This window comes from Muntiacus reevesi, chromosome X, assembly GCF_963930625.1.
Source record: "Muntiacus reevesi chromosome X, mMunRee1.1, whole genome shotgun sequence".
NCBI lineage: Eukaryota > Metazoa > Chordata > Mammalia > Artiodactyla > Cervidae > Muntiacus > Muntiacus reevesi.
This window is the reverse complement of record NC_089271.1, coordinates 3241567-3269459: the sequence shown is the minus strand read 5'-3', so window position 1 is coordinate 3269459 and position 27893 is coordinate 3241567. Positions and strand designations below refer to the sequence as shown.

The following is a 27893-nucleotide window of genomic DNA, read 5'->3' as shown; positions in this document are numbered from 1 at the left end:
TGGTTTATTCTCCCTTTTCAAAGAGACTTGCATGATTCACACCATGCGTCCTAAACAGAGTTATCACCTCCTTCATCGTGCACTCGATTTTCTGCCTATTTTAATTTACATCTTTTGTGCATTTGCAAATAGAGAGCCATTTGTTCTCAACACATATGGGCATTAATCAATTTATTGATCAGTTTAGGAATCCAGTAACATCAGCGAGGGCAGAGGAGGTTCATAGATGGAGAGCCATGTGTTCAGAGCCTTGATTTCCTGGGAAAGAAGAAATGAGGATTTCAAGGAAAAGGTCTGCTGTCTTCATCTGGATGATTGGGACACAGGAGTGCTTCGATGCTGTTCATGTTCTGACTTTATTTTTTTTTTAAACATGAAAATGATGTAAAACATTGTTGAAGTGATTAGGATCAATATGATGTTGGCCAGAGCATGAAGGAAAATATAGAAGCAGTTGCTGATGGAAAGAGTGGAGAAATTTTCCTACAAGACCCATTTCACAGAATTTCCTCTGAGTGTGTACCCCTGTGGGGTTGCATAGAAATACCACCTGGTGAAACCAGCTGTAAGCAGACCAGTATGAGCTCTTCTGTGGAGAGTTACTGCGCTACCTAATCAGAAATCAGAGATGTAGGAAATAATATCCTATGTGACCTGTGCCACTTACATGTTCTGAAGTCTCATTTACCATCATGAAGGTGTTTTGGCTGCAGGGTCCTTCATTCACAGTGGGATTCCCCAGCGATGATCATAACTCACAGCTCGGAGCTCCACACAGGCTCCTCTGTTGTCCTTAAAGCATCTCACTGTGGAGGCTACACCAGTGTCAGTGCTTGATGTTTGCATCAGTGGGATTCCAAGCTTTTGGCACATGGCAGGGTGAAGCGTCTTGTTACCCCATATTTTTTCAATTCATTTTTATTCTAATTTAGTTGATGTGCAGGGTTTGTTTGTTTCAGGTATATGGCAAAGTGATTCATTTATACTTTTGTTGTTGTTGTGTCACTGATTCATTTCCCACTCTTCTGTGACCATATGGAATATAGCTTCCCAGACTCCTCTGTCCAAAGGATTTTCCAGAAAAGAATCCTGGCATGGGTTACCATCTCCTACTCCAAGGGGTCTTCCTGACCCAGGGATAGAACCTGCCTCTCCAGTGTCTCCTGCATTGGCAGTCAAATTCTTGACCTGTGAGACACCTGGGAAGCCTTCACTTTCATATATATATATAGGTAAATGTATACAATTTTAGATTATTCTTCTGAAACTTATTACAAGACATTGAACATAGTTCTCTGCGCTCTCCAGTAGGTCTTTGTTGTTTATTTTATATACTTTAGTGTCTATCTGCTCATCTCAAACTCCTAATTTACCGTTTGTCTGCTTCCCCTTTGGTAACCATTAATTTTTTCTGTGTTGAGAGTCTGTTTCTGTTTTATGAATGGCTCGTTTGCATCGTATTTTAGACTCCACATGGAAGTGATGACATGATAATTCACTTTCCTTTGTGACTGACTTTATTTAGTAAGTTCATCTCTGTGTCCATCCATGTTGCTGCAAATGGCATGATTTCATTCTTTTTCATGGGTGGGTAATACTCCATTGTGTATGTATTCCATTCTTAAAGCAGTAAACAGTCACCCCCAAAGTGTTAACCTAGTGCAAAAAAGCTCAGTGTTGTACGTGGTATATTTCCACTCACCCAACTGGTGTTCTCTGCTTTTATAGAGGACAGTTGTCTGTGAAAGAGAATGAACATGGGGAATAATGACCATTGGCATGCCTCTCTTTCCAAGGGTTATTTCATAACAGCTTTTGAAAAAGATTACTGTGCCAATGGAAATATTGAATGGATGTCCTGCTGGTGTGTTTTCATGTAGGATACCTGTGGTCCTCTGGGGCTTTACCTGTTTCAGTGACGTTATCTATATTTTCATCTGGAGTCCCCCTTTCACTGTTCAGTTCCTCAAACTTGTGAAGTTCCTCTTGAGTGAAACTGTCCCCTTTGACTGCATTTCATAGCAAACAGGGCAGAAGGCGTGTGCACTAGAATCCTTTCTGGGTTGTAGAGAGTCACCTGGCTCATACCTGTAGCGATCGGGAAGTCTCACCAACACCCCTGCCCTCCACCGTTTCAAAACCCTGCTCTCCAGGTAGTTTTCTACAGACGTGCCTGAGCGTGCATGGAGGTCTTCAGATGTGTCCCTGGGGGTGGAGTCCGCACAGTTAACATGTTCCAGTTCTCACAGCTACTGAGTGAACTACAGATCATTCAGCTGTGAGTTTAAGCGTGCCCCAGTGAAATGCAGTCTCCGTGGCACGTCAAAGAAGGCCTTGAGAGTCTGAGAGTCAGAACTCCTCCCAGCTCTAACTCTTCCTGTCCACTCTGTCTACATCCTAGGCATCCATCCCTGGGGTTTTCATGAACCCTCATGAACTGAATGGGGCAGGGGAACGATCTGGATTTTTCTGAAGCACGCTGACCCCATTGAGATGGTGCGGGACCCTGTGTTCCTTACCCCACCCGCCGTGTTTTCTGCATGCCTTTTGTCTGTGAAAGATTTTAGTCAAAGAAGAAGTTTAGTCAACAATGAGAACATGGGAAAGCAAGGGAAACCGTGAAAGGAGACCAAGTGATAATGTATTCATGAAGCAAAGACAAGAACCTCTGTTTCCTCCCCAAGGGCAGTGGATACTATTCTGGGTCATATCCCGTCTTATAGACACTGAAACCCTCACCCGGTGGACAGGTTAACTTCAGGATGACCAGACTGTAGCCATGACAGAAGCTGCCAGATTCAGAGAATTGACGTCAAGGAGATGGGATTATAGTGGCCCTGCAGGTGTCAATTAACTGTGCCTAAACCGATCATGATGACGCCTGTCAGACCAGCAACCAAGTTCAGCGTGACTGTCGGAGTTGACTCTGTTGCTTCTGCAGGGAGCCCCCTCTGTCTGTCTGTAGAGCTCTAACTCGCTGAGAGTCAGTTGTGGGGTGGGGCAGTCAGCCTTTGGACCGAAGTCCACCCTCCTCCCAGTCATGGGCTTTGAACAAAGGCAGAGTTTCCTTTCTATGAAGCTGGCCTCTTACTTGGCTTTTGATGGGTGGGCAGTAGGAACCCACTTTTAATAACAACATCACACATGCTGCAGAGGGAGAAACTCAGCCTTGTCATCCTCAAAGACCGGACATGACACCCACCCGTCTCCAGTGAGGGTATAGCATGAGAGCGGATAAAGGGACATGTCAGTGAACACAGGGGATTGGCCGGATGGCAGAATGACTGGCATCCCAGAACACGCTGCCTCAGCAGTCTTCAGTGTGACCCAGTGGTATTTGCGGAGCACTGGGCTCACGTTCAGGCAGTACTTTCAAGATCATGACAAAGAAGAAAGCATTTGTGGTGGAGATGAATGCAGTCGTGGCCGGGATCCTTGAGTTTTCTAAACTCAGATTTAAATCTCGGTTCCTTTTGGTCTCAGGACCTGGAAACTCCGTTGCGTGATGCTTGGTGAGAAACTCGTGGAACATCCTGGAGTATTCTATTTGAAATCGGGGATAAGTGTATCTCACTTTTGAAAGAACCATCTGATGGAACCCCCAGTGGATGCATTGCCTCATTTTTCTAGCAGACAAACTCTATATCCCTGACTCATGTCACATGAAATCTGAACTCTCCTTGTGAACACACGTCTGTTCAGTGTGCTGTAAAAACGTTCTCTGCTTGGTTGCTCAGCCGTGTCTGGCTCTCTGCGACCCCACGGACTGTAACCCACCAGGCTCCTCTGTCCATGGGGATTTGAGGCAAGAATACTGGTGGGGGTTCCCATGCCCTCCTCCAGGGGATCTTCCCAACCCAGGGCTCCCACATTGCAGGTGGGTTCCTTCCCATCTGAGCCAGCAGTCAAGCCCTAATATAAGTGATGTGCATACCTTTCTCCTTTCTGTAATGATACTGATCACATGAACACATCTCCTTTGTACAGGGTAAGCTATAGTACCTGTAAGCACCTTCAGTTATTTTTGTGATCTTCTGTCCATCATCGTTTTAAAAATAAGTTACCAGCATATTGTCTGGTATGTGAATCAGTTGGAAAAGATTTGTATCTCCACCTGTAACAGAAGGAGAAAAAAAAAATCAAACCTCAATATGATTAACTTCTTTTCATTTGAGAGTGTCTTATTCTTCACATGCAATCATCAGCCTTCCCTCAGATGGTAGAGTCTATCTCACTGAGATTTCTAGTGATGTGCTGTTAAAACTGGTTAAGACATTTAGTGAATTAGGAAAGCTCTCTCCACACCCCCTCCTCCTGGAGATAATTAAGACGTCCAGTCTTCTAGACTGGGTGGTCTGTGAACGATAGCAAAGTCGCTCATTGAACCTCAACCATCAACCTCAACCTCAACCATCTCATCCGAGCTTAAAGGAGCTGACTTAAACATCCAGGAATTTTGTGACCCAGTTGCCAGCACAGCCATGGTTACAAAGGAATTGAGAAAATTTAAATGAATCTTATTTAAATCAAAGTTAGTACATCATCCAGAGTTACTTCGTAGTAGAAGAGCTAATAAAAGAAGTAAAAATTAGTCTATTTCAACATGTCAGACATAAACACTGAAATGATTGCAGGTTAGTTCCTGTGTCTCTGTTACACAGTGGAAAATAAAATAAATGCATCAGACCAAGATCAGAGTGCTCTGTTGTACATTTTTTTCCATCATAATGAAACATGGACATTTGATCACTGAATAGAATGTTACAGTATTTATATTAATGTTTGAGATTTATTTCCTGTTGTTTTAATTACAGATAGAAATCTTTGTTAGTTCCCCTTTCAAATTATGTACTGATATTCATATTTGAGAATTATTTCTCCTTATTTTAAGCTATAGAGATAGAAGTCTATGCTAAAGTCCCTTTCAAATTATGTAAAAATTAGTTTGAAATTTTCACTCTTAGTTTAGCTGTTGTAATTTTTGGGCTTTAAGTTAGTTATGTCCTACTTTGTAAACTTGCTAATGAAGAACTTTTAATATTTAAAGAATTTCTTTAGTTAAGGCAAATTCATCATGTAGGTCAAATAAAAGCAAAAATTGTGAAAAAGTCGTTATTATCCTGTGTAGGTTATCGCACTTCTCCATGCCCGAGAAACATGAGTCAGTGTTCTGGGGCTTTTTCTCAGAGACCACCAACGGCCACATTCCAACCTTGGACCTCATCCTGGTGTTGTGGGACAGAACTGATTGCTGAAAAATTAATGGCTTTTCCAAGGTTGCATTGGTAATGAGTAGAGGAAATGGTTCACCAGTCCAGACATCTAGCTGTTTTCGGTGAAACAGAGACTATCAGTCCAAACACGTTCCACGGTTTGGGTAAGACAGCCCATCAAAGAAGCTGGAATACTCAATACTCAACATTCTATCATGTAAACATCTCCTCCTTGTCTCTTTAGCTCTTCTGAGAAAAACTGGCATCTTCCGTCAAATCTGAAAAGCAATCAAGACAAGACATTCCTTCCTCACTATTCACTCCCCAGGACTTGAGGACACCCTTACGTCAATAGAGTTTGCACGCTCAACTTCGCAGCTCTGACTCACACCTTTCACTGCTCATTGGAGACCGGACCCCATGTCAGAAGTCAACAGACTCCTTGTTCTCAGCTGGGGATGATTGTGGTTACTTGACATAAAATGTAAGGGAGAGGTATTTGCAGTCATTGTTGCATTCAGTCTGATGATAGTAACAGCTCAGCGGGCCTCTGTCCACAATCCTCTCCTTGTTATCCACAGTATGTAAATGGCGCGCCAGCATCCTGAAACCTAAGAAGGAAGTTCTTCATAAACATCTGTCAATCTCTCTTCTGGTTAGTCTCCAGTATACAGCAGTATCTATGCTTCTGCATTTGCCACAGAAGAGATGTAAATTGAATCTTATTAAGCAAAGAGGAATTCTACCCCCTACCTTGCTGAATAACATGACATGAAATCATCTTTCTTATTGGATCAGAAAGCATCAAACTCAGAGAGTTTAGCAGAGACATCAGAGTTATTTGAAATAAGTAAAACGATGACAGCAAAGACTGTCACAGTTCATAACTTTCTGAATGATAGCACTTTTTTTTTACATACAGGCAAATAAGATTAAAAGAAAAAGAAAGAGCAGATTCACAGAGGGTTGTGTTACGCTCATGTAGATACATGGAGCAAGGTACGTATACAATCTGGTCATACATATAAACAAGGATATCTGTGTCACATGCACACACAACCTCACAGACACACACACCCAAACACACACTCACAGTCAAACAAGCAAGGCCTTCTAGCAGATCAGCTCATTCCGGGTACCTGTGAGGGGTCTGTCTCAGCTGGGGTTTCCTGGGCAGCACAAACCAGGACAAGGGCCAGACTCAGCAACAGAACCTTCAACTTCTGACTCTCGTCATCCTTCTTCTAGAGAACCTGAGGGCGTCCCAGTTAATGGAGAGAATGTGCATTGGTGGCACTTTTTATTGGACCCGTCTCTTGGCAGAGTATATAATGACCTAACAGTGTTTGATCACAAGACATAGGTAGCATAGATGCAGTCTTCTGACAGCCTGGTTGGCAGCTGAGCATTTTGGCATTCTGTGCTTCTTGAACAACTGCTGTGTTATCCCTTCCACATTGAAGAGGTCTGTTTAAGCCGATTTTCTAAAACTAATGATGGCACTTTTCTGTTGAAGAAGATAAACATGTGGTGCCTCTACCAGGAACCAGTTATCAGGGAATTCCTCCAAGGGGTCTCTATTATTTTAGTATTGAAATTGCGGTATTGTTGATGTACAATATTTTTTGTTACAGGTGTAACATATAGGTATTCATAATTTTATTTCTATTTTTAAAGTGATAGAAATATTGGCTTTTTTATTCCCTGTGTTGTATACAATTTTTATTTTTCAAATAATCTTTGTCCATTATTTATTTTATACATGGTATTTTGTACCTCTTATTCCATTCCTCGTGTGTATGTTTCCGACTTCTTTCCCTCAACATAGTCGCTTGAATAAGCATACTTATTTATGTTTTTATATATATTTTTAGACCCTGGTCCCATTGCCCCTGCGTGGTATCATCAGGACATGTCCCATGTTTATCCACTGCAGTGTTGATGGATGCAAGTTCATAGACAGGCCTTTGTCAGGAACTGAGCCATCTCGTCTCGCGGGCAGACACTTAGGTGTCGAACTGCTAGATCTCGGCGCCTTCTGATTTTCTATTTCTGCCAACAGGAGATGAAAATTTCCATGGGTCTGTCCTTCCCAGTATTCAGTATGGTCAGTTGTTTTCATTTCATTATTATAATAATGTGTGATTGTATCCAGTTTCGGTCGTACTTTCCATTTCCTGAATGGATAAAGGGGTGGAATTGCCGTCTGTCTATTTTCTCTGTTAAATGTCTCTGCAAGTCATTTGTTCATCACTGAGTGAATTATTTGTTTGTTTTCAGTGAAGTTAGTACGTTTTTCAACACATTCTGCATGTAAGTCTCTTTTCAGATGGAGACATGCCAATAGTTTTCCCCTTTCACTGGCTTGTCTTGTGTTTCCTTAAGCTTGTCCCTCAAAGATGTAAATATTTTGATTGAGGCTTGGTTATTCACGTTCTGTTCCTCGTGTGGGATCCTGGTTGGTGTTTATTCTAATCAGTAACCACCTAATCTTTGGTCACAGATTATCCACCTCTAGAGTCTTTCTTGCTTTTGGTCTTAAATGTAGATCTATCAGTCTCTGTGTAAATTGTCAAACATGGACCAATGAAAGGATTGAAGCTCTTATATATACATATATATATATATTTTTTTGCATGTGCATTTCCAGTTTCTCCAATGCATGCATGCATGCTAAGTCACTTTAGTCGTGTCTGATTCTGTGTGACCCTGTGAATAGTAGCCCACCAGGCTCCTCTGTCCACGGGATTCTCTAGGCAAGAGTACTGGAGTGGGTTTCCATTTCCTTCTCCAAATTTCTCCAATAGTTTTCTCTATAAGATTACTATTTTCTTCTGAATTTCCTTTGTAACTGTATCCAAAATATCTTTGTCTGTATGTTCCTGTCCCTTCCGATTGAGCAGATTTGTTTGTGTTTTGGATTGTGTTTCCCCATTCTTGCCTCATTTTTTGGGACAGTGTTAAAGACAGTTAGAACATGAAGATCACATGGGTGGCCTTCAACAACTTTGTGGCAGAAGCAAAGCATTCACGATTCACAAGCTTGTGGAAATAGAATTTCTCATCCATTTATGGATCATTGAAAGTGAAAGTCGTTCAGTCACGTCCAACCCTTTGCGACCCCATGGACTATACAGTCCTTGGAATTTCTCTAGGCCGGAATACTGGAGTGGGTGGCTGTTCCCTTCTCCAGGGGATCTTCCCAACGCGGCGATCAAACCAAGGTCTCCAGGCACTGCAACAGATTCTTTACCAGCTGCGGCACAAGGGAAGCCAGAGTAGTGTGTATTTCATTTCACCAAGGGTGTCTGAAAGAGCAAGACATAAGTTTTGCTATGTTTTGGAGCCAAAACAAATAATCCTTGAATAAATGCTGCCTGCAGAGTTCTCAACGTAAGCAGATACTTATGTTTCAAACATAAGTTTCAAACATAAGGCTTTAATTAACTTAAGTACGTTCTACTGTGGTTTTTTTTTTTTTTTTTTGTATGTGTTTTCCTGTCTAGCTATCATTACCTAAGGAGGTCATGTGATTTAAAGAAAGATGTAAGGAACAGCATGGTGACTATGGCTAATAGTATTGCACAAATACCTAGTCAGTCACTTAGAGTAGAACTTTTATGTGTTTTTATCTCATAGACACACAGACACACATCCACACACGGGGTTATGTGTGAGGAGACAGATGTGTTAGTTTACTTGCGTCTTACGTAAATCACCAGTGATCTTTATTCTTTGTCTCTGCCTTCCTGCATCTGAACACTCTTGCAAAATTCTACGAGTTCCCATGTCAACAGCAATTAAACTCAACACACTTGTCATAGTTCCGTCTTCCCCAGGATTTGCTATGTATTTTTAACTGGGTAAAGATACTTGAAAACAATATTTCAGGTAAAAAATTTTTTAATGGTTCATATTTCCTGTCTGGTTTCTAATGTTGCTTTCATGACTCAAACTGAAGATGTTTCTCTTAGAATTTTTGAAACTGTTTTATGGTATGTCATAGTGCTCACACTTCTTATAACTTCTGCTCAGTTTGATATATTTTTTTAATTTTAAAACACACACTGGGTGTTGGTTGCTATGCTCTGCTTTATTCGACTTGCGGTTGGAGGGCTTCTCATGGTGCTGGTTCTCCAGTTGGGGTTCCAGATCACAGGATCAGTTGTTGATATAGTGCATGGGCTTATTTGCTGTGCATCACATGGCATCTTTCTGGATCAGGGATTCAGTCTCTGTGTCCCCTGCATTGGCTGGTGGATTCTGAACCACTGGACCCGAAAGTCAGTGTTGATTGTTTCTTTGATTGGCTTCTTGTTTTAGGCAGCTTCCTTGGGTGAGACCTCAGTGAGCATAGCTTCATTCTTTCCGGAGCTATTTGGAGTTGTCCTCCACTCTTCCCCAGCAGCAATACGGGACACCTTCCAACCTGGGGGACTCATCTTTCTGTGTCTTATCTGTTTGCCTTTTTGCACAGCTCATCGGGTTCCCACAGCGAGAATATTGGAGTGGATTGCCACTCCCTCCTGCAGTGGATCACGTCCTGCGAGAACTCTTCGCTATGACATGTCTATCTTGGGTGACCCTACACGAAAAAGCTCATAGCCTCACTGAGTTATGCCAACCCCTTCACCACACGAGCAGTGGTCCAGCTTAGTCATCAGCTGCTACTATTCCATTTTCTGTCAACAACTCGATTTAATGGAGACAAATATATTGGCCTTGGAGACCACGGTGTGGTTGTTACAAGCATTAAAAGCACATCTAGCTTACAGCAAGTCCTGGCAGGGTACGTGACCAGTGCCCTATCCTGTCTTTTCTGTCACTCCTGCAGCATTTCAGGTGCACCCAGCCTTCCTCATCCTCAGTTCAGTTCAGTTCATTCACTCAGTCGTGTCCGACTCTTTGCGATCCCATGAGGCGGAGCACGCCAGGCCTCCCTGTCCATCACCTACTCCCGGAGTCCACCCAAACCCATGTCCATTGAGTCGGTGATGCCATGCAACCATCTCATCCTCTGTCGTCCCCTTCTCCTCCTGCCCTCAATCTTTCCCAGCATCAGGGTCTTTTCCAATGAGTCAGCTCTTCACATGAGGTGGCCAAAGTACTGGAGTTTCAGCCTCAGCATCAGTCCTTCCAATGAACACTCAGGACTGATCTCCTTTAGGATGGACTGGTTGGATCTCCTTGCAGTCCAAGGGACTCTCAGGAGTCTTCTCCAACACCACAGTTCAAAAGCATCAATTCTTTGGCACTCAGCTTTCTTCACAGTCCAACTCTCACATCCATACATGATCACTGGAAAAACCATAGGCTTGACTAGATGGACGTTTATTGACAAAGTAATGTCTCTGCTCTGGAATATGCTGTCTAGGCTGGTCATAGCTTTCCTTCCAAGGAGTCAGCTCAGGAGCTTACCAAAGGTCCCCTGAGTGGTCTAGGACTGCCTCATCTCTCCCATCTCTCTTAAACATTTTGCCTGGTCTCTTGTCTCGTCCAGTTGCATGATCTATTTGGTACCCACGATGCTCCTTTCTTCCCATCAGTTAGCGCCAGTTAGTGACTATTACTTTGAAAAGTGTCTGATGAGGAGCTCTGATGCAGAGCTTTAGGTAACTCTGCACCTGCATCGCGTCAGCATCAACTTCTGGGGTGTGACCTGCAGAGGGGCACCCCCCTGGTCGGACACCACAGACGCTGTGCTTTGTAGACATCATCAGGTCTCCTTCTTTCATAACTGCTGTTCACTCCCATTGTTTGTGTGTGTGAGGTCAGTTGATAAATTGTGTCTGACTCTTGCAACCCCATGGACTGTAGCCCACCGGGCTCCTATGTCTGTGGGGTTCACCAGGCAGTAATCCTGGAGTGGATTTCCGTTTCCTCCTGTGGGGCGTCTTCTCGGCCCGGGGATCAAAGGTTCATTCTTGTGTCTCCTGCATTGCTAGGTGTATTCTTTACCACTGTGCCGCCTGGAAAACTGCATGGTGCAAAATCCTTACCACCCCCTGCAACCCTGCAGCAGATGAACGCTGCTTAACCCCATACTTGAGTTGTTTTCAGGTGTTATGTAGGACACCTCAGATTCTCTCTGAAGTTGTCTGACTAACCAATTCCACCTCTCCCATGACATCTGACAGGAACGTTATATCACCATATGCAACTACCATCTGTGCTTTACTCTCTCTTCTTATGAACACACTTGCTGGATTCACACCATGTGCCCTAAACAGCATTATCTCCTCCTCCTTTGTACACTCGATTTTCTTCATAGCTGAATTGACATGTTTTGTGCACTTGCCTGTAGAAGCTTTGTTCACTGCACATATATGCATTAATGAATTTATTGATCAGTTTAGGAATCCAGTAACATCAGGAAGAACAGAGGACATTCATAGTTGGAAAACCATGGGTTCTGGGTCGTGATTTCCTGGGAGAGAAGGGATGATGATTTCAAGGAAAAGGTCTCTTATCTTCATACATATTATTGGGACACATTATGGCCTCAGCGCTGCTTGCATTCTTACGTCATTCTTTTCTCTAAGCCTGACATTCTGTATCCTTGATTCACGTCACATGAAGTCTCAGTTCTCCATGTGAACACATGTCTGTTCCAGGGTCGTTCATTTGAGGTGCCAGGGTTAGTTGCTCCGTCCTATCTGACTCTTTCTGATCCCGTGGACGCTTGTCTGCCAGGCTTCTCTGTCCATGGGATTCTCCAGGCAAGGACACTGCAGTGTATTCCTATGCTCTCCTATGCTCTCCTATGCTCTCCTCCAGGGATTTCTTGACCCAGGGATAGATTCCAAGTGTCCCGCATTGCAGGTGGGTCCTTTCCTGTCTGAGCAGCAGCAAAGCCATAATATCAGGTATCTGTGTACTTCTCACATTACTATAAAAATAGTAATCACATGAACACATCTACTTTGTATTGGAAAACTGCAGTACGTACCAACACCTTCAGTAATTCTTGTGATCTTCTCTCTATCATCATTTTCAATATAAGTTACCAGCATGTTGTCTGATACATGAATCAGTTGAAAACCATTTGTACCTGAGACTGTGACAGAAAAAGAAAAAAATCAAGCCTCAACATGATTAACTTCTTTTCTTTTCCCTTGAGTCTGTGTTTTTCCTCACATGCTATCATCAGTCTTCCCTCAGATGGTGAATTGTGTCTTATTGACATTTCTAGTGGTGTGTTGTTAGAACCAGTTAAGACAGCTAGTGAACTAGGAAAGCTTTCTCCACACCCCCTTCTCCTGAAGAGAATTAAGACTTCCAGTCTTCTAGACTGAGCAGTCTGTGGGTGAGGCAGAGTTTCTCACTGCAGCTTTTACGGGTGTTGAACCTCAGCCGTCTCATACCAGCTCACAAGAGCTGACTGTTAAATTTTCAGGAGTTTTGTGACCCAATATGGAGGTGCAGTCATGGTTAGAGAGGAATTCTAATAATTTGAATGAATCATAGTTAAATAAATTTAATGCCCAGTCCAGAGTTATTTCCTGGTACAAGAGCTAATAAAAGAGGTACAAATTAGTCTATTGCAAATTGTTGCACGTACATACTCTGCAGTGCTTGAGAATTAAATCTTGTGACTATGTGTCCATAGTTGAAATTAGAAAAGATTCATCAGACAGAGATTGGAATCCTCCTTTCTACACTTCTTTCATGAAAGTGAAATATATGGACATTTGATCACTTAATATATTACAGTACTGATACTAATATTTGAGGATTATTTTCTGTTATTTTTCAACTACAGAGATAGAATCTCTGTTAATGCCCCTTTCAAATTATGTGTTGGTATTTATATTTGAGAATTATTTCTCCTTATTTTAAGCTATAGAGATAGAAATCTATGCTAAAGTCCCTTTCAATTATGTAAAAATTGGTTTAAACTTTTGGGCTGTTACTTTTGCTGTTCTCATCTTTTTGTGCTTTAAGTTAATCATGTTCTACTTACTGGACGTGCTAATGAAGAATTTTTAATATTTAAAAAACTTCTTTAGTTATTGCAAATTTGATCGTGTAGGTCAAATTAAAAAAAATTTTTGAGGAAGTTATTTACAATCCTAAGTAAGTCTATGTACTTTTCCATGCCCGAGGAACACAAGGAGTCAGTCAGTGTTCTGGGGATTTTCCTCAGAGACCATGAATGGCCACATTCGACCCTTGGACCTCATCCTGGTGTTGTGGGCTGGAACTGATTGCTGAAAAATTAAGTGGCTTTTCCAGGGTTGCATTGGTAATGAGTAGAGGAAATGGTCCACCCATCCAGACATCTAGTTGTGTTGAATGGAACCAAGACTATCCATCTGAACATGCCCCATGGTTTTCTGGAAGACAACCCATCAGAAAAACTCAAATACTCACATTCTGAGATGTAAGCATCTCCTTCTTGTCTCTTTATCACTTTTGTGAATGACTGGCATCTCCCGTCATCCCTGAAAACCAAAGAGACAAGACATTCCTTCCCACTGTTCACTCCCCAGGGCTTGAGGACACCCTTCTGGGAATAGAGTTCACACACTCAGCTTCACAGCCCTGACTCACACCTCTCACTGCACATTGGAGCCCGGACCCCATGTCAGAAGCCAACAGACTCCTTGTTCTAAGTTGAGGAGAGGATTGTGCTTCCTTGGCATAAAATGTAGTGGAGAGGTGTTCGCAGTCATTGATACATTCAGTCTGACAATAGTAACCCCTCAGCGGTCCCCCTTCCATAATTTTCTCCTTGTTATCTGCAGCTGCGTGAATGGTGCACCACTCTCCTGTACCCAGCAAGGAAGGTCTCCATAAACAAACGTCAGTCAGTCTCATAAACGTCACCAATACACAGCACTGTCTTGGTTCTGCATTTACCACAGAGGAGCAGTGAAATGAATCTTATTAAGCAAGGAAGAGTAATAAAAAAATACTTGCTCCTTGGAAGAAAAGTTATGACCAGCCTAGACAGTATATTAAAAAGCAGAGACATTTCTTTGCCAACAAAGGTGCTTCTAGTCAAGACTATGGTTTTTCCAGTAGTCATGTATGGATGTCACAGTTGAAGTGTAAAGAAAGCTAAGCACAGAAAAATGGCTGCTTTTGAACTGTGGTGTCGGAGAGGACTCTTGAGAGTTCCTTGGACTGCAAGGAGATCCAACCAGTCCACCCTAAAGGAAATCAGTCCTAAATATTCATTGGATGAACCTATGCCGAAGCTGAAACTCCAGTGCTTTGGCCTCAATGATGCTAAGAACTGACTCACTAGAAAAGACCCTGATGCTGGGAAAGATTGAAGGCAGGAGGAAAAGGGGATGACAGAGGATGAGATGGTTGGGTGGCATCACTGACTCGATGGACATGAGTTTGAGTGAGCTCTGGGAGTTGGTGACGGACAGGGAGGCCTGGTGTGCTGCAGTCCATGGGGTTGCAAAGAGTCGGACACAACTGAGTGACTGAACTGGCTCACTGCAGCAAAGAGGAGTTCCATGTCCTGCGTTGCTGATTAACATGACCTGAGATCACGATTTCTGTTGGAGCAGAAAGCATAGAATTCAGTGTTTTTTGTAACAGCTGAAACGACACCAGTAAAGACCATGACAGTTCATAACTTTCTTTTTTTTTTTTTTTAATTTATTTTTATTACTTGGAGGCTATACTAATAAAATGAATGTTGGCATATTTGCCTTTTTGTTTTTCTTTGTTCTACCTACAGACAAACAAGATAGAAGAAAAATACCAAGAGCAGGTAGACTGAGTGTTGTGTTACGTTCATGTAGATACGTGGACCATGATATGTATACCATCTGGTCATACACATAAATAAGAATATCTCTGTCATGTGCACACACAACGTCTGGCACACACAGGCACACACACGCACACAATAATAAGCTACACCTTCTAGCAGATCAGCTCATTCTGGGTACCTTTGAGGGGTCTATCTCAGCTGGCGTTTCCTGGGCGGCACAAACCAGGACAAGGGCCAGCAACAGAACCTGCATCTTGTGACTCTTGTGTTCCTTCTTCTAGACAAGCAGGGGGCGCCCCAGTTGTTGGAGAGAATGTGAATTGGTTCCACTTTTTTATAGGATACGTCTCTTGGCGGAATACCTGTTGATCAAACAGTGGTTAATCACCAGATCATGGTGACCTGAACGTAATCTCCTGACATCCTGGTTGGCAGCTGAGCATTTTGGCATTCTGTGCTTCTTATACAACCCCTGTGTTATTTCTTCCACATTGAAGAGGTCTGTTTAAGCTTGTTTTCTAAAACCAATGATGGCAGCTTCGGTTTAAGAAGATAAATATATGTGGTGCCTCTACCAGGAAGCAGTTATGAGTAAATTCCTGAGAAGTCAATATTTTTTTTTTAATATTGAAATTGCAGTATAATTGATGTACAATATTTTTTGTTACAGGTGTACCATATAGATACTCATAATTTTATTTCTACCATTGGAGTTAAAGAAATATTGGCTTTTTTTATTCCCTATGTTTTACAATGTTTATTTTTCAAATAATCTTTGTATATTATTTACTTTATGCATAGTACTTTGTACCTCTTATTCCACTCCCTGTGTGTGCGTTACTGACTTCTTTCCCTCAGCAGATTGGTTTGAATAAACAGCTGTGTATTTTTGTAGACTCCTTTTCCTTTGCCCCTGCATAGTATCACTGGGATATGTCCCACTTTCATCCATTCCAGTGTTGATGAATGCATGTTCATAGACAAGATTTAGTAAGGAAGTGAGCTATCTTATCTCCTGGGTAGAGGCTTAGGGGCTGAACTACTGGATCTCAGGTGCCTCTGATTTTTGATGCCTGTCAACAGGAAATGAGACTTTCCATTGCTCCGTCCTTGCCAGGACTCTGTGTGGTCAATTGTTTTCATTTCAGAGATTGTAATAAGTGTTTGCACATACACCTGTCAGGCGATTAGAGCAGAACTTTAAGCGTTTTTATCTCTCTCTCTCTCTCTCTCTCTCTCTCACACACACACACACACACACACACACACACACAGACACACACGGGGTAACTATGATGTCAGGAGACAGATGTGTTAGATAACTTGTTTCTTATGTAAATCACCAGCAACATTTTTTCTTTGACTCTACCTTCCTGCTCCTTAAGTCCCTGCAAAATTCTAAGCGTTCGTATATCCTGTTTAAACTTTTACGTTTAAACTGTTTAAACTTCATCCCCTCATGAGGGATGGTCCCTCTTCCTCAGGATTTGGTATGTTTTCAACTGAATAAATATCGTTGAAAATAGTTTTTCAGCCAAAACTTTTTAATGGTTCATACTTCGTGCCCCGTTCCTAATGTTGTTTTCCTTATTCAAACGGCAACTTTTTCGCTTAGCATTTTAAGAACTCTTTTAGTGGTATGTCTCAGTGGTCACACTTCTTATAACCTCTGCTCAGCTCCTTTTTTTAAATTTAAACACACACACTGGGTCTCAGTGCTGTGTTCTGCTTTCGTCTTCCCTGCAGTTGGAGGGCTTCTCACGGTGACGGTTCTTTGTTCGGGCTCTTTAGCACAGGCACGGGTGATGAGGCGCATGGACTTGGTTGTCATACAGGATGTGGGGTCTTCCCCGACGAGGAGTTCAGTCTGCGTCCCCTGCGTTGGCAGTGGATTCTGAACCGCTGGACGCCTAGGGAAGCTCCACCGCTCAGCTATTTCTTCCTGTGTCTTAGTTTTCACTCTTGTTTTAGGCTGGCGGGCTTTGGTGAGACCTACGTGAGCATAGCTTCATTCTTTCCGGGCCTGTTAGCAGCTGTCCTTCACACCTTCCCAGTAGCAATATTGGACACCTTCCCACCTGGGGGGCTTTGTTCAGTGTCATATCTGTTTGCCATTTTACACAGTTCCTGGGGCTCTCAGAGCAAGAATACTAGAGTGGTTTGCCACTCCTGTGGATCTCATGTTTGCCACGTGGGTCTCATGTTTGCCACAGTGGATCTCATGTCCAGTCAAAACTTCACTGTGAGCCATCTGTCTTGGGTGGCCCTGCACAAAATGGCTCATAGCTTCACTGAGTTATGGCAGCCCCTTCACCACACAAGGCAGTGATCCGTGAAGGGGGTATAGCTTAGTCGACAGCCACTCTTGTTCTGTATTCTGGCAACAACTGGAGTCAGAGGACACAGATACCTTGACCTTGGAGAGCGGTGTCTGTTTGTAACACGCATTCAAGGTGCGTGCAGCTTACACTGAGCGCTGGCAGGGTAGACGATCACTGCCCTGTTCTCTTTCCTGTCATCCTGCACCCAGCCTTCCACATCCTCAGGACTCTACCAGGGGTCTCCGGAGTGGTCTGGGGCTGCCTAGTCTTTCCCATCCCCCTTACACATTTTTCCTGGTCTCTTGTCTGCTCGAGTGGCATGACCTACGTGATGCCAAAGATGCTCCTTTTTTCAAATCAGTTGGCACTCATCAATGACTACTGCTTTGAAAAATCTCTGATGGGGAGCTTTTATGCAGAGCTTTAGGTAATTCTGCACCTGCAGCAAGGCCTCTGCTTCTGGGGTTTGAGCTTCAGAGTAGCACCCTCCCCCCCAAGTCGGACACCACAGACCCCGTGTTTTGTAAACATCATCAGTGCTCTTTCTTTGGTAAACACCGTTCACTTTTGTTGTATGTGTGTGTGTGTACTCAGTTGATAAATCATGTCTGATCTTGCGACCCCGACCCCATGGACTGTAGCCTGCCAGGCTTCTCTGTCCATGGGATTCTCCAGGCAAGATGAATGCCGTTACCTCCTCCAGGGCACCTTGACCTAGGCATCTAACCTGTGTCGCAGGCGTCTCTTGCATTTGTAGGTGTATTTTTTGTTCTTATTTTTTCTACCACCTCACCCTCTGGTAGCTCATGTGAGACTACGTTCTGCAAAGTCCTTCCCACCCCTGCAGCCACACATCAGATGTGTGCTGCCTAACCCCACTGCTGTGCTGTTTTCAGGCGCCACTGTGAACAACTCAGATTCTGCCTCTAGTTGTCTGACTAACCAACCCCATCTCTCACGGGACATCTGGTCGGAATCTTATATTACCATACAAAGCTACCATCCGTGGAATACTCGCTCTTCTCGCCAGGACACTGGTATGAGTCACACCATGCGTCCTAAACAGAGTTTTCTCCCCTTTCCTTGTACACCAGCTTTGCTGCATAGTTGAAATTACATGTTTTGTGCATTTGCAAACATGGCACCTTTGCTCACTACACGTATGTGCTCTAATCAATTTATTGATCAGTTTAGGAATCCAGTAACATCAGCAGTAGCAGAGGACATTCATAGGTGGAAAGCCATGGGTTCAGATTCTTGACATCCTGGGAGAGAAGAAATGATGATTTCCAGGAAAAGGTCTCATATCTTCATCTGGATGATTTGGACACGTTAGTGGTTCGATGCGGCTCATATGCGTATTTCGTTTTTTCTTTGAACATGAAAAAAAAAAAAAAAGTAAAACGTTGTTGAGCTGATTAGGATTAATGTGATATTGGCCAGAGCATGAAAGATAAAAGAGAAGCAGTTGCTGGTGGAAGCAGCAGAGAAATTATCCTACAAGACCCTTTTCACAGAAGTTCCTCTGTGTGTGTCCCTGTGGGATTGCATAGAATTACCACCTGGTGAAACTAGCGGTGAACAGTCTTATATCAGCTCTTACGCTGAGAGTCACTAAGTTACATATTCAGAGGTCTGAGATGGACGAGACTATATCTTGTGTCACCTGTGCGGCTTACATCTTCTGTCGTCTCGTGTATCATCATGAATGTGTTGTGGCTGCACGGTCCGTTCATTCACAGTGGGATTCACCAGGGGTCATCATATCTCACAGTTCGGGGCTTCACACAGCCTCCTCCTCTGTCCTCAGAGCATCTCACTGTGGCGTCTAGACCGCTGTCAATGTTTAGATAGTTAATCCAAATACGAAGGAAGCCTGAGCCATTGCCGCCTGGCAAGGTGGACTGCCTATTCTTTTTTTTTTTTCCTAATGAATTTTAATTGAAAGGTCCTTGGTTTGCAATGCTGTGTTATTTTCAGCCGTAAAGCAACGTGATGTATTTATACATCTGTTGTTATTTAGCCGCTAAGTCGTGTCCTCCTCTTTTGTGTCCTATCGACTATAGCGTGCCAGACTCCTCTGTCTTTTGGATTTTGCGGGCAAGAATGCTGGTGTGGGGTACCGTTTCCTACTCCACGGGGATCTCCCCTTCCCAGGGATGGAACCTGACTCCCCTGTGGCTGCTGCATCGGCAGGCAGATTCTTGACCTCTGAGTCGCCTGGAACGCCCTCAGTAAATGTAGGTGAATGGATACCGTTTTACATTCTTGTTCTTACGAATCACTGCAAGACAGTGAGGATAGTTCTCTGTGCTCTTCAGCCGGTCTTTATTGTTCATTTTATATACTTTACTGTGGATCTGTTCAAATTCCTAGCTTATCCCTTGCCTACTTCCTCTTGGTGACTATTAATGTTGTCCGTGTATGAGATTCTATTTCTGTGTTATGAACGGTTCATTTGCATCATATTTTACATCCCACGTGGAAGTGATAGCATATGATATTTGCCTTTCTTTCTCTGACTCACTTCACTCAGTAAGATCATCGCCAGGTCCATCCATGTTGCTGGAAATGGCATTATTCCATTCGTTTTCATGGCCAGATAGTATTCCGTTATATATGAAAACCATTCTTAAAGTAGTACAACCCCCCCGCCAAAAAAAAAAAAAAAAAGGGCGAGCCTAGTGAAAAAAAGCTGTGTGTTTGTGTCACATTTCTACTCACCCAAACTGATGTTCTCTTTTCTTATGCAGGACAGTTGTCTGTGAGAGAGAATGAATGAGGGGAGAGATTACCATCGACACGCCTCTATTTCAAAGGATTAATTCAAAACAGCTTTTGTCAAAGATGTCTCTGTCAATAGGAAATCTGACTTGCATGTCCTCGTGGTGTGTTTTCGCTTTGGATACCTGCTGTCTTTCGGGGCTTTACCTGTTTCGACGGCATTTTCTATATTTTCGTTTGGGATCCCCCTTTCACTGTTCAGTTCCTGGTACTTCTGGAATTCTTCTTGAGTGTAACTGTCTCCTTTGGCTGGATTTCATAGCAAAGAGGGCAGAAGAGGTGTCCGTTAGAATCTTTTATAGGTTATAGAGAGTCACCCGGCTCGTAGCTGTAGTGATTGCTAAGTCTCACTATAACTTGCCCTCCACCATCACCTAAACTCTGCTCACCAGGTATTTTTCTAGTCATGCCCGAGCATGCACACAGGTTTTCAGATGAGGCCATGGGGGGTAGAGTCCACATAATTAGCATGTCACCATGTTTCAGTTCTCACAACTAGTGAGTAAACTACGGATCATTCGCATGTGAACTTAAGCCTGCCCCAGTGAGGTGCAGTCCTTCGTGGTACATCGGAGAAGGTCACGGTGGGTCTGAGACTCAGAATTTCTTCCGGCACTAGCTCTTCCTGTCCACTCTATCTACATCCTAGAATCCATCCCTGGGGTCTTCATGAACCCTCATGAAATGAATGGAGGGCGGAAATGATTTGGAATTTTCTAGCCTGCCAGGCTCCTTGTCCATGGGGATTTTCCAGGCAAGAATATTGGAGTAGGTTGCCATGCCCTCGTCCAGGCAATATTCCCAACCCAGGGATCGAACCCAGGTCTCCCTCATTGCAGGCAGATTCATTACCATCTGAGCCAACAGGGAAGCCCTAATATAAGGTATGTGTTTTCCTCTATCCTTACTATAAAAATATTGATCATATGAACACATCTGCTTTGTACTGGATAAGCTACAGTACATACCGACGCCTTTAGTTATTCTGGTGATCTTCTCTCCATCATAATTTTCAATGTAAGTTACCAGCATGTGGTCTGATACATGAATCAGTCGCAAAACATTTGTACCCGCGACTATGAGGGAAAAAGAATTCAAATTTCACTCTGATTATTTGCTTTCCTTTCCAATGAACATGTCTTATGCTTCACATGCTATTGTCTGTCTTCCCTCTAATTGTGAACTTTATCTCTTTAACATTTGTCGTGGTGTGTTGTTAGAACCAGTTACGACAGCTAGTGAACTAGGAAAGCCTTCTACACACTGATTTCACCTGAAGATAATGAAGACATCCAGTCTTGTAAACTGAGGAGTCGGTAAATGATAACACAGTTTCTTATTGCAACCATCCTGGGTGTTGAACATCAACCATCTCCTACCAGCTCACAAGAGCTGTCTGTTAAATTTTCAGGAATTCTGTGACCCAGTTTGCAAGTACAGTCATGGGTAGAAGGGAATTCTAAAAAATTAAATGAATAATGTTAAAATGAAAGTTAATACATCATTCAGATTTATTTCCTAGTACAAGAGGTAATTAAACAGGTACAAATTACTGCAAAATGTTGGACATATATACTCTGAAATTATTGCAGGTTAGATCCTGTCACTGCATGTCCACATTTGAAATTAATATAAATGCATCAGACCAAGATTACAGGACTTCGCTGTGCATTATTTTTCCTTGAAAATGAAACATAGGGACATGTGATCACAATATTATCATACAGAATTGATATTCATATTTGAGAATTATTTCCTTTTATTTTCAACTACTAAGGTAGATGTCTATATTAATGCCCATTTCAAATTTTGTATTTCTATTCATATTTGAGACTTATTTCTTATCTCAAACTATAGAGATAGAAGTCTGTGCTAAAGTCCCATTCAAATTATGTATAAATCAGTTTGAAATTTTTGCTCTTATTTTTGCTCGTGAGTTTTCTCATTTGGGGCTTTCAATTAATCATGGTATACTTACTGAACTTGATAATAAAGAGCTTTAAATATTTAAAGAATTTCTTAAGGCAAATTTGATCATGTAGGTAAGATAAAAGGTAGAACAATGTAGGAAAGAGTCATTATATTCTCAGGTAGTTTCCGGCACTTCCTCATGCCCAAGGAACACAAGGAGTCAACATTCTGGGGCTTCTTCTCAGGGACCGTCACTGGCAGCATTATACCCCTGGACCTCATCCTGGTGTCGTGGGACAGTATTGATTCCTGAAAAATTAGCTGGCTTTTCCAAGGTTGCCTTGGTAATGAGTAGAGGGAACAGGCCACCCGCTCAGACATCTAGCTGTCTTGGAAGGAACCAAGACTATCCACCTGAACACGTTTCATGCGACAGCCCATTGGAAAAGCTCAGATACTCACATTCGATGATGTAAACATCTCCTTCTTGCCTCTTTGCCACTTCATGGAACAACTGGCATGTCCCCTCAAGCCTGAAAAACAGACGAGAAATTCTCTCCTCACCATCCATGCCCCAGTACTTGAGGACACCCTTCTGTGAGTGGAGTTCACACGCTCAACTCCACAGCCATGACCCACCCCTTTCACTGCACCCCGTGTCGGAAGTCAACAGCCTCCTTGTTCTCAGTTGGGTCAGGTTGTGCTTACTTGACATAAAATGTAAGGGAGAGGTATTCGCAGCCGTTAATACATTCAATCTGACGATAGAGACACCTCAGTGGGCCCCCTTCCACGATCTTTTCCTTGTTATCCGCAGCTAAGTAAATGGTGCGCCAGTCTCCTCTGACCTGAGAAAGAAAGTCTCTGTAAACATCAGTCAGACTTTTTTCTGGTTACTCACCAATATACAGCAACATCTTTGCTTCTGCATTCACCCCAGAGCAGAAGTGAATTGAATCTCGTTAAACAAAGAAGAGGTCTCCCCCTACTCTGTTGAGTAGCATGACATGAATTCATGATTTCTATTTGAGCAGAAAGCATAGAACTCAGAGGATTTTGCACAGAATTCAGAGTTTTTTGAAATAGCTGAAAGAAAGCCAATAAAGACTGTGATGGTTCATCACTTTCTGAATGACCCCATGTGAGGCTTTTTTTTTTTTAACATAAAGAGAAAGAACAACAACACCAAAAAAAAAAAAAATACAAAGAGCATCTCATGTAGTTAATGCACCATGGTATATCTACAATCTGGTCATACATATAAACATGAAATCTGTGTCACATGCACACACAACCTCACAGACACACCCATGCAAACACACAGTCACACACACAAGCAAGCAACACCTTCTAGCAGATGAGCTCATTCTGGGTACCTTTGAGGGGTCTATCTCAGCTGGAGTTTCCTGGGCAGCACAAACCAAGACAAGGACAAGACTCGGCCACACAATCTTCATTCTGACTCTCGTGTTGCTCCTTCTAGACAAGCTGAGGGCGCCCCAGTCGTTGGAGAGGTTGTGAGTCGGTTCCAGTTTTTATAGGATACGTCTCTTGGCAGAATACATATTGATCAAACTGTGGTTGATCACAAGACCTTAGTTCCAGAGACATCAGCTTCTGACGTCCTGCTTGGCAGCTGAGCTTTTTGGCATTCTGTGCTTCTTATGAAAGTTATTTCTTTCACATTGAAGAGATATTTTAAAGCTTATTTTCTTAAACTAAAGATGGCATTGTCTGGTTTAAGAAGATAAATATGTGGTGCCTCTACCAGGAATCAGTTATCAGGGTATTCTTCAGAGGGGTAATTTTTTTAAATATTTCAACTGAACTATAATTGATGTACAGTTTTTTTTTTTGTTGTTCTTGGGTATCATGTATATATGCATAATTTTATTTCTGTTTCTAATGTTATAAAAGTATTGGCTTTTTTATTCCCTATGTTATACAGTATATTTTTGTACATTATTTTTTCTCTATATAATAGTTTGCACCTCTTATTGCACTCCTCCTGTCTTAACCCACCACTTTGCATCATCCCACTCATCACCACTAGTTTGTTCTCTCTGTGTCTGCTCCTTTGTTGTTATATTCAAATGTTTGTTTCATTTTTTTCAATTCCATATATAAGTGATATCATTCAGTATTTGTCTTTCTGCATCTGACTTACTTCATTTAGCATAATGCCCTCAAAGTCCACCCATGGTGTTGTACACTTCACATTTTTATGGTTGACAAGTATTCCACTGATTCATGTTTGATACACATACATATATGTGTGTGTGTGTACATATATAAACACATATATATGTATTTACAAAATTTACAAATGCACAAGTATTCCATGTATTTGTGTATGGATACACATAGATATGTGTGTGTATATATACATATATATATGCACGAGTGTTCCACTATATTTGTGTATGATACACACATAAACTGTGTGTGTGTGTGTGTATATATATATATATATATGTATATATGTGTGTGTTTGTGTATACACATATATGCAAACACATTCTGTGGCTTCTTTGGGCTCCCCAGGTGGCATGAAAGGTAAAGAATCCACCTGCCAATGTGAGAGATGGGTGCAGATTCGATCCCTGAGTCAGGACGATCCCCTGGAGAAGGTAGTGGCAATCCACGGTAGCATTCTTTCCTGGAGAATCCCATGGACAGAGGGATCTGGCGGTCTGCAGTCCCTGGGGTCACACGTGTGGAAAATGACTTAGTGCATAAACCCATTACCATGGCTTCTTTATATTTTTATTTAAATTGAATGAAATATTTTCAACAGGAGCAAATTCTCAAGGATCCTTCCCAAATTCGTTATTACAGTTTCATTTTGCGTTTATTTTTTTCCCTCTCAGTTTTATTTATTTATTTTTTTACTTTACAATGCTGTATTGGTTTTGCCATACATTGACATGAATCCACCATGGGTGTACATGTGTTGTACTCTGACTACAGTTTATCAGATTGCTCTTTTATATGTAGCCCCGACACTAAGCTTCAGGTTCTTTCAACCATCGTCCTGTCTGTCCATGAATCAGGCAGACTCAATTAAAGAAACCAAGGGCATCCACTCTCTAAATGACACTCACTTGGGCGGTTTGCTCCCATGAGGTCACCAGCACTATGATGATCATGTTCTTAATAAGAAAGTACATGGATGGAACCTGATCAGAGATATAAAATATCTCTGATATATATAAAATATAAAATAAAATATAAAACAGAAACTGACCTAGACCCGTGTTACTGAACTAAACTCTATAGCTGAACTGAAAGATGAGTTTTTAAAACTCTTATTTGAGATGTAAGTGATACACAACAAAAACTCACGTATTTCAGATTGTACAGTTGATAAAGTTTGGATGAATAGAGCTGTGAAAACTTTTCCCCGGTTAAGATCTGAGTATATCTGTCAGCTTCAAAACTATCCTTGGACTCCCTTGTCATACCTACTTCTGCTGCTTTTCAACCACCTCTCCCAGCCAAGACTTGGGAACCCACTCCTCAGTTTTATGGCCCAATACATTAAATGGTATTCTTTAGAATTTTTAAAATATTGAATCTGTGTGTGTATATCTGGGTTATTTCCCTCAGCATATTGGTTTGAGTAAATACCTCTATTTTTTGTAGATCCGTTCCCATTGGCCCTGCATAGTGTCTTCAGGATATTTCCCCTTTTCATCCTTTGCAGTGTTGATGGATACATGCTCATAGACAAGTTTTTGTAGGGAACTAAGCTGCTCATCTGCTGGGTCATCACTTAGGGGTGGAACTGGTGGATCTCAGCGCCTTCTGATTCTTGCTTCCTGCCAACAGGAGATGAGAATTGCTGTTGCTCCATCCTTGCCAGCATTCATGTGGTCAGCTGTGTTCAGTTCAGATAGTATAATAAGTGTGTGATGGTATGCAGTTACAGTTGCCATTTCCATTTCCTGAATAAATAAAGAGGGGTGATTTCCATATGTTCATTCTCCTTGTGCTATAGTTACGGCTGTGGTTTTTCCAGTAGTCATGTATGGATGTGAAAGTTGGACTATAAAGAAAGCTGAGTGCCAAAGAATGGATGCTTTTGAACTGTGGTGTTGGAGAAGACTCTTGAGAGTCCCCTGGACTGCAAGGAGACCCAACCAGTCCATCCTAAAGGAAACCAGTGCTGGGTGTTCCTTGGAAGGACTGATGCTGAAGCTGAAACTCTAATACTTTGGCCACCTAATGTGAAGAACTGACTCATTGTCAGACCCTGATGCTGGGAAAGAGTGGGGGCAGGAGAAGGGGTTGACAGAGGTTGAGATGACTGAATGACATCACCGATTCAATGGACATGAGTTTGGGTAAACTCCGGGAGCTGGTGATGGACAGGGAGGCCTAGCGTGCTGCAGTCCATGGGGTCACAAATAATCAGACCCAACTGAGCGACTGAACTGAACTGATTCTGTATGTGAAGTGGCTCTGCAAGTCATTTGTTCATTCCTGAGTGAATTAAGTTTTTATTTTTTATGAAGTTTGTAGAGCTTTAAGATATTCTGGATATGAGTCCCTTGTAAGATAAAGATGTGCCAATATTTTTTCTCTGTTGCTGGCTTCTCTTGTGCTTCCCTAAGGTTGTCCCACAAAGATGTAAATATTTTGACTGAGGCTTGGTTTTTACCGTTCTGTTCCCAGCCTGGGATCCTGCTTGGTGTAGATTCTAATCAGTAACCACCTAAACTTTGACCACAGAGTATCCACCTGTGTTTTACCTCTAGAGTCTTTCTGGCTTTCTCTCTTACATATAGGCCTATGAGTCTCTCTGTGTTACTTGTGAAACATGGAGCAATGAATGGGGTGAAATTATTAGGTTTTTTTTTGGTCATATGAATTTCCAATTTCTCCAACAGTTTTTCCTATATGATAATTATTTTACTGAATTTCCTTTGGAACTATATCCTAAAGCTATTTGCCTGTATATTCCTATCCCTTCCCCAGGAGCAGATTTGGTTGTATTTTGGTTTGCAAAACACAACTTTGACATACTCGTTTTCCTATTTGGAACCAGTCTGTTATTCCATGTCCAGTTCTAACTGTTGCCTCCTGACTCGCGTACAGATTTCTCAAGAGGCAGGTCAGGTGGTCTGGTATTCCCATCTCCTTCTGAATTTTCCACAGTTTATTTTGATCCACACAGTCAAAGGCTTTGGCATAGTCAATAAAACAGAAATGGATGTTTTTCTGGAACTCTCTTGCTTTTTTGATGATCCAGCGGATTATGGCAATTTGATCTCTGATTCCTCTGCCTTTTCTAAAACCAGCTTCAACATCTGGAAGTTTACGGTTCATTTATTGCTGAAGCCTGGCTTGGAGAATTTTGAGCATTACTTTACTAGCATCTGAGGTGAATGCAGCTGTGTGTTAGTTTGAACATTCTTTGGCATTGTTTGGCATTGCCTTTCATTGGGAATAAGTGAGCATACCTTCATTCTTTCTGGGTTTATTAGTAGGTGTCCTCCACTCTTCCCCAGTAGCAGTATTGGCTAGCTTCTGACATGGGGGGGGGTGGGTTGCTCATCTTTCAGTGTTGTAACTTTTTGCCTTTTTATGCAGTTCATGAAGTTCTCACAGTAAGAATACTGGAGTGGTTTGCCACTCCCTCCTCCCGTGGTCATGTTCTGGCAGCACTCTCCAGTGTGACATGTCTTTCTTGGGTGGCCTACACGAAATTACTCACGCCTTCACTAAGTTATGCATAGCCATTTTCCACACAAGTCTGGAGAAGGGAATGGCAAATGGCAAACCACTTCAGTATTCTTGCCTCGGGAGCCCCATGAACAATATGAAAAGGCAAAAAGATGTGACAGTGAACAAAGAACTCCCTGGGCCAGTAGGTGCCCCATATGCTCCTGGAGAAGAGTGGAGAAACATTTCCAGAAAGAATGA

At 42.3% G+C, this 27893-nt stretch overlaps 2 protein-coding genes across 2 annotated transcripts; both read right to left on the bottom strand.

Moving 5' to 3' along the window:
• Positions 1 to 183: 183 nt before the first annotated feature.
• LOC136153909 (allergen Bos d 2-like) lies at positions 184 to 15202 on the bottom strand. The gene is made up of 7 exons (XM_065916049.1): positions 15124 to 15202; positions 13852 to 13987; positions 13587 to 13657; positions 12163 to 12270; positions 1886 to 2009; positions 1703 to 1739; positions 184 to 258 (listed from the first exon to the last, which is right to left on the bottom strand). The coding sequence occupies exons 1-7, from the start codon at positions 15200 to 15202 to the stop codon at positions 184 to 186; spliced, it is 630 nt and encodes a 209-aa protein (XP_065772121.1).
• Positions 15203 to 18443: 3241 nt separating this feature from the next.
• LOC136154174 (allergen Bos d 2-like) lies at positions 18444 to 23458 on the bottom strand. The gene is made up of 7 exons (XM_065916447.1): positions 23342 to 23458; positions 22674 to 22813; positions 22428 to 22498; positions 21023 to 21130; positions 20202 to 20303; positions 19995 to 20032; positions 18444 to 18642 (listed from the first exon to the last, which is right to left on the bottom strand). Exons 1-6 carry the CDS (start codon positions 23420 to 23422, stop codon positions 20016 to 20018), a joined length of 519 nt encoding a protein of 172 aa, XP_065772519.1. The 5' UTR covers positions 23423 to 23458; the 3' UTR covers positions 18444 to 18642; positions 19995 to 20015.
• Between the last annotated feature and the right edge of the window lie 4435 nt (positions 23459 to 27893).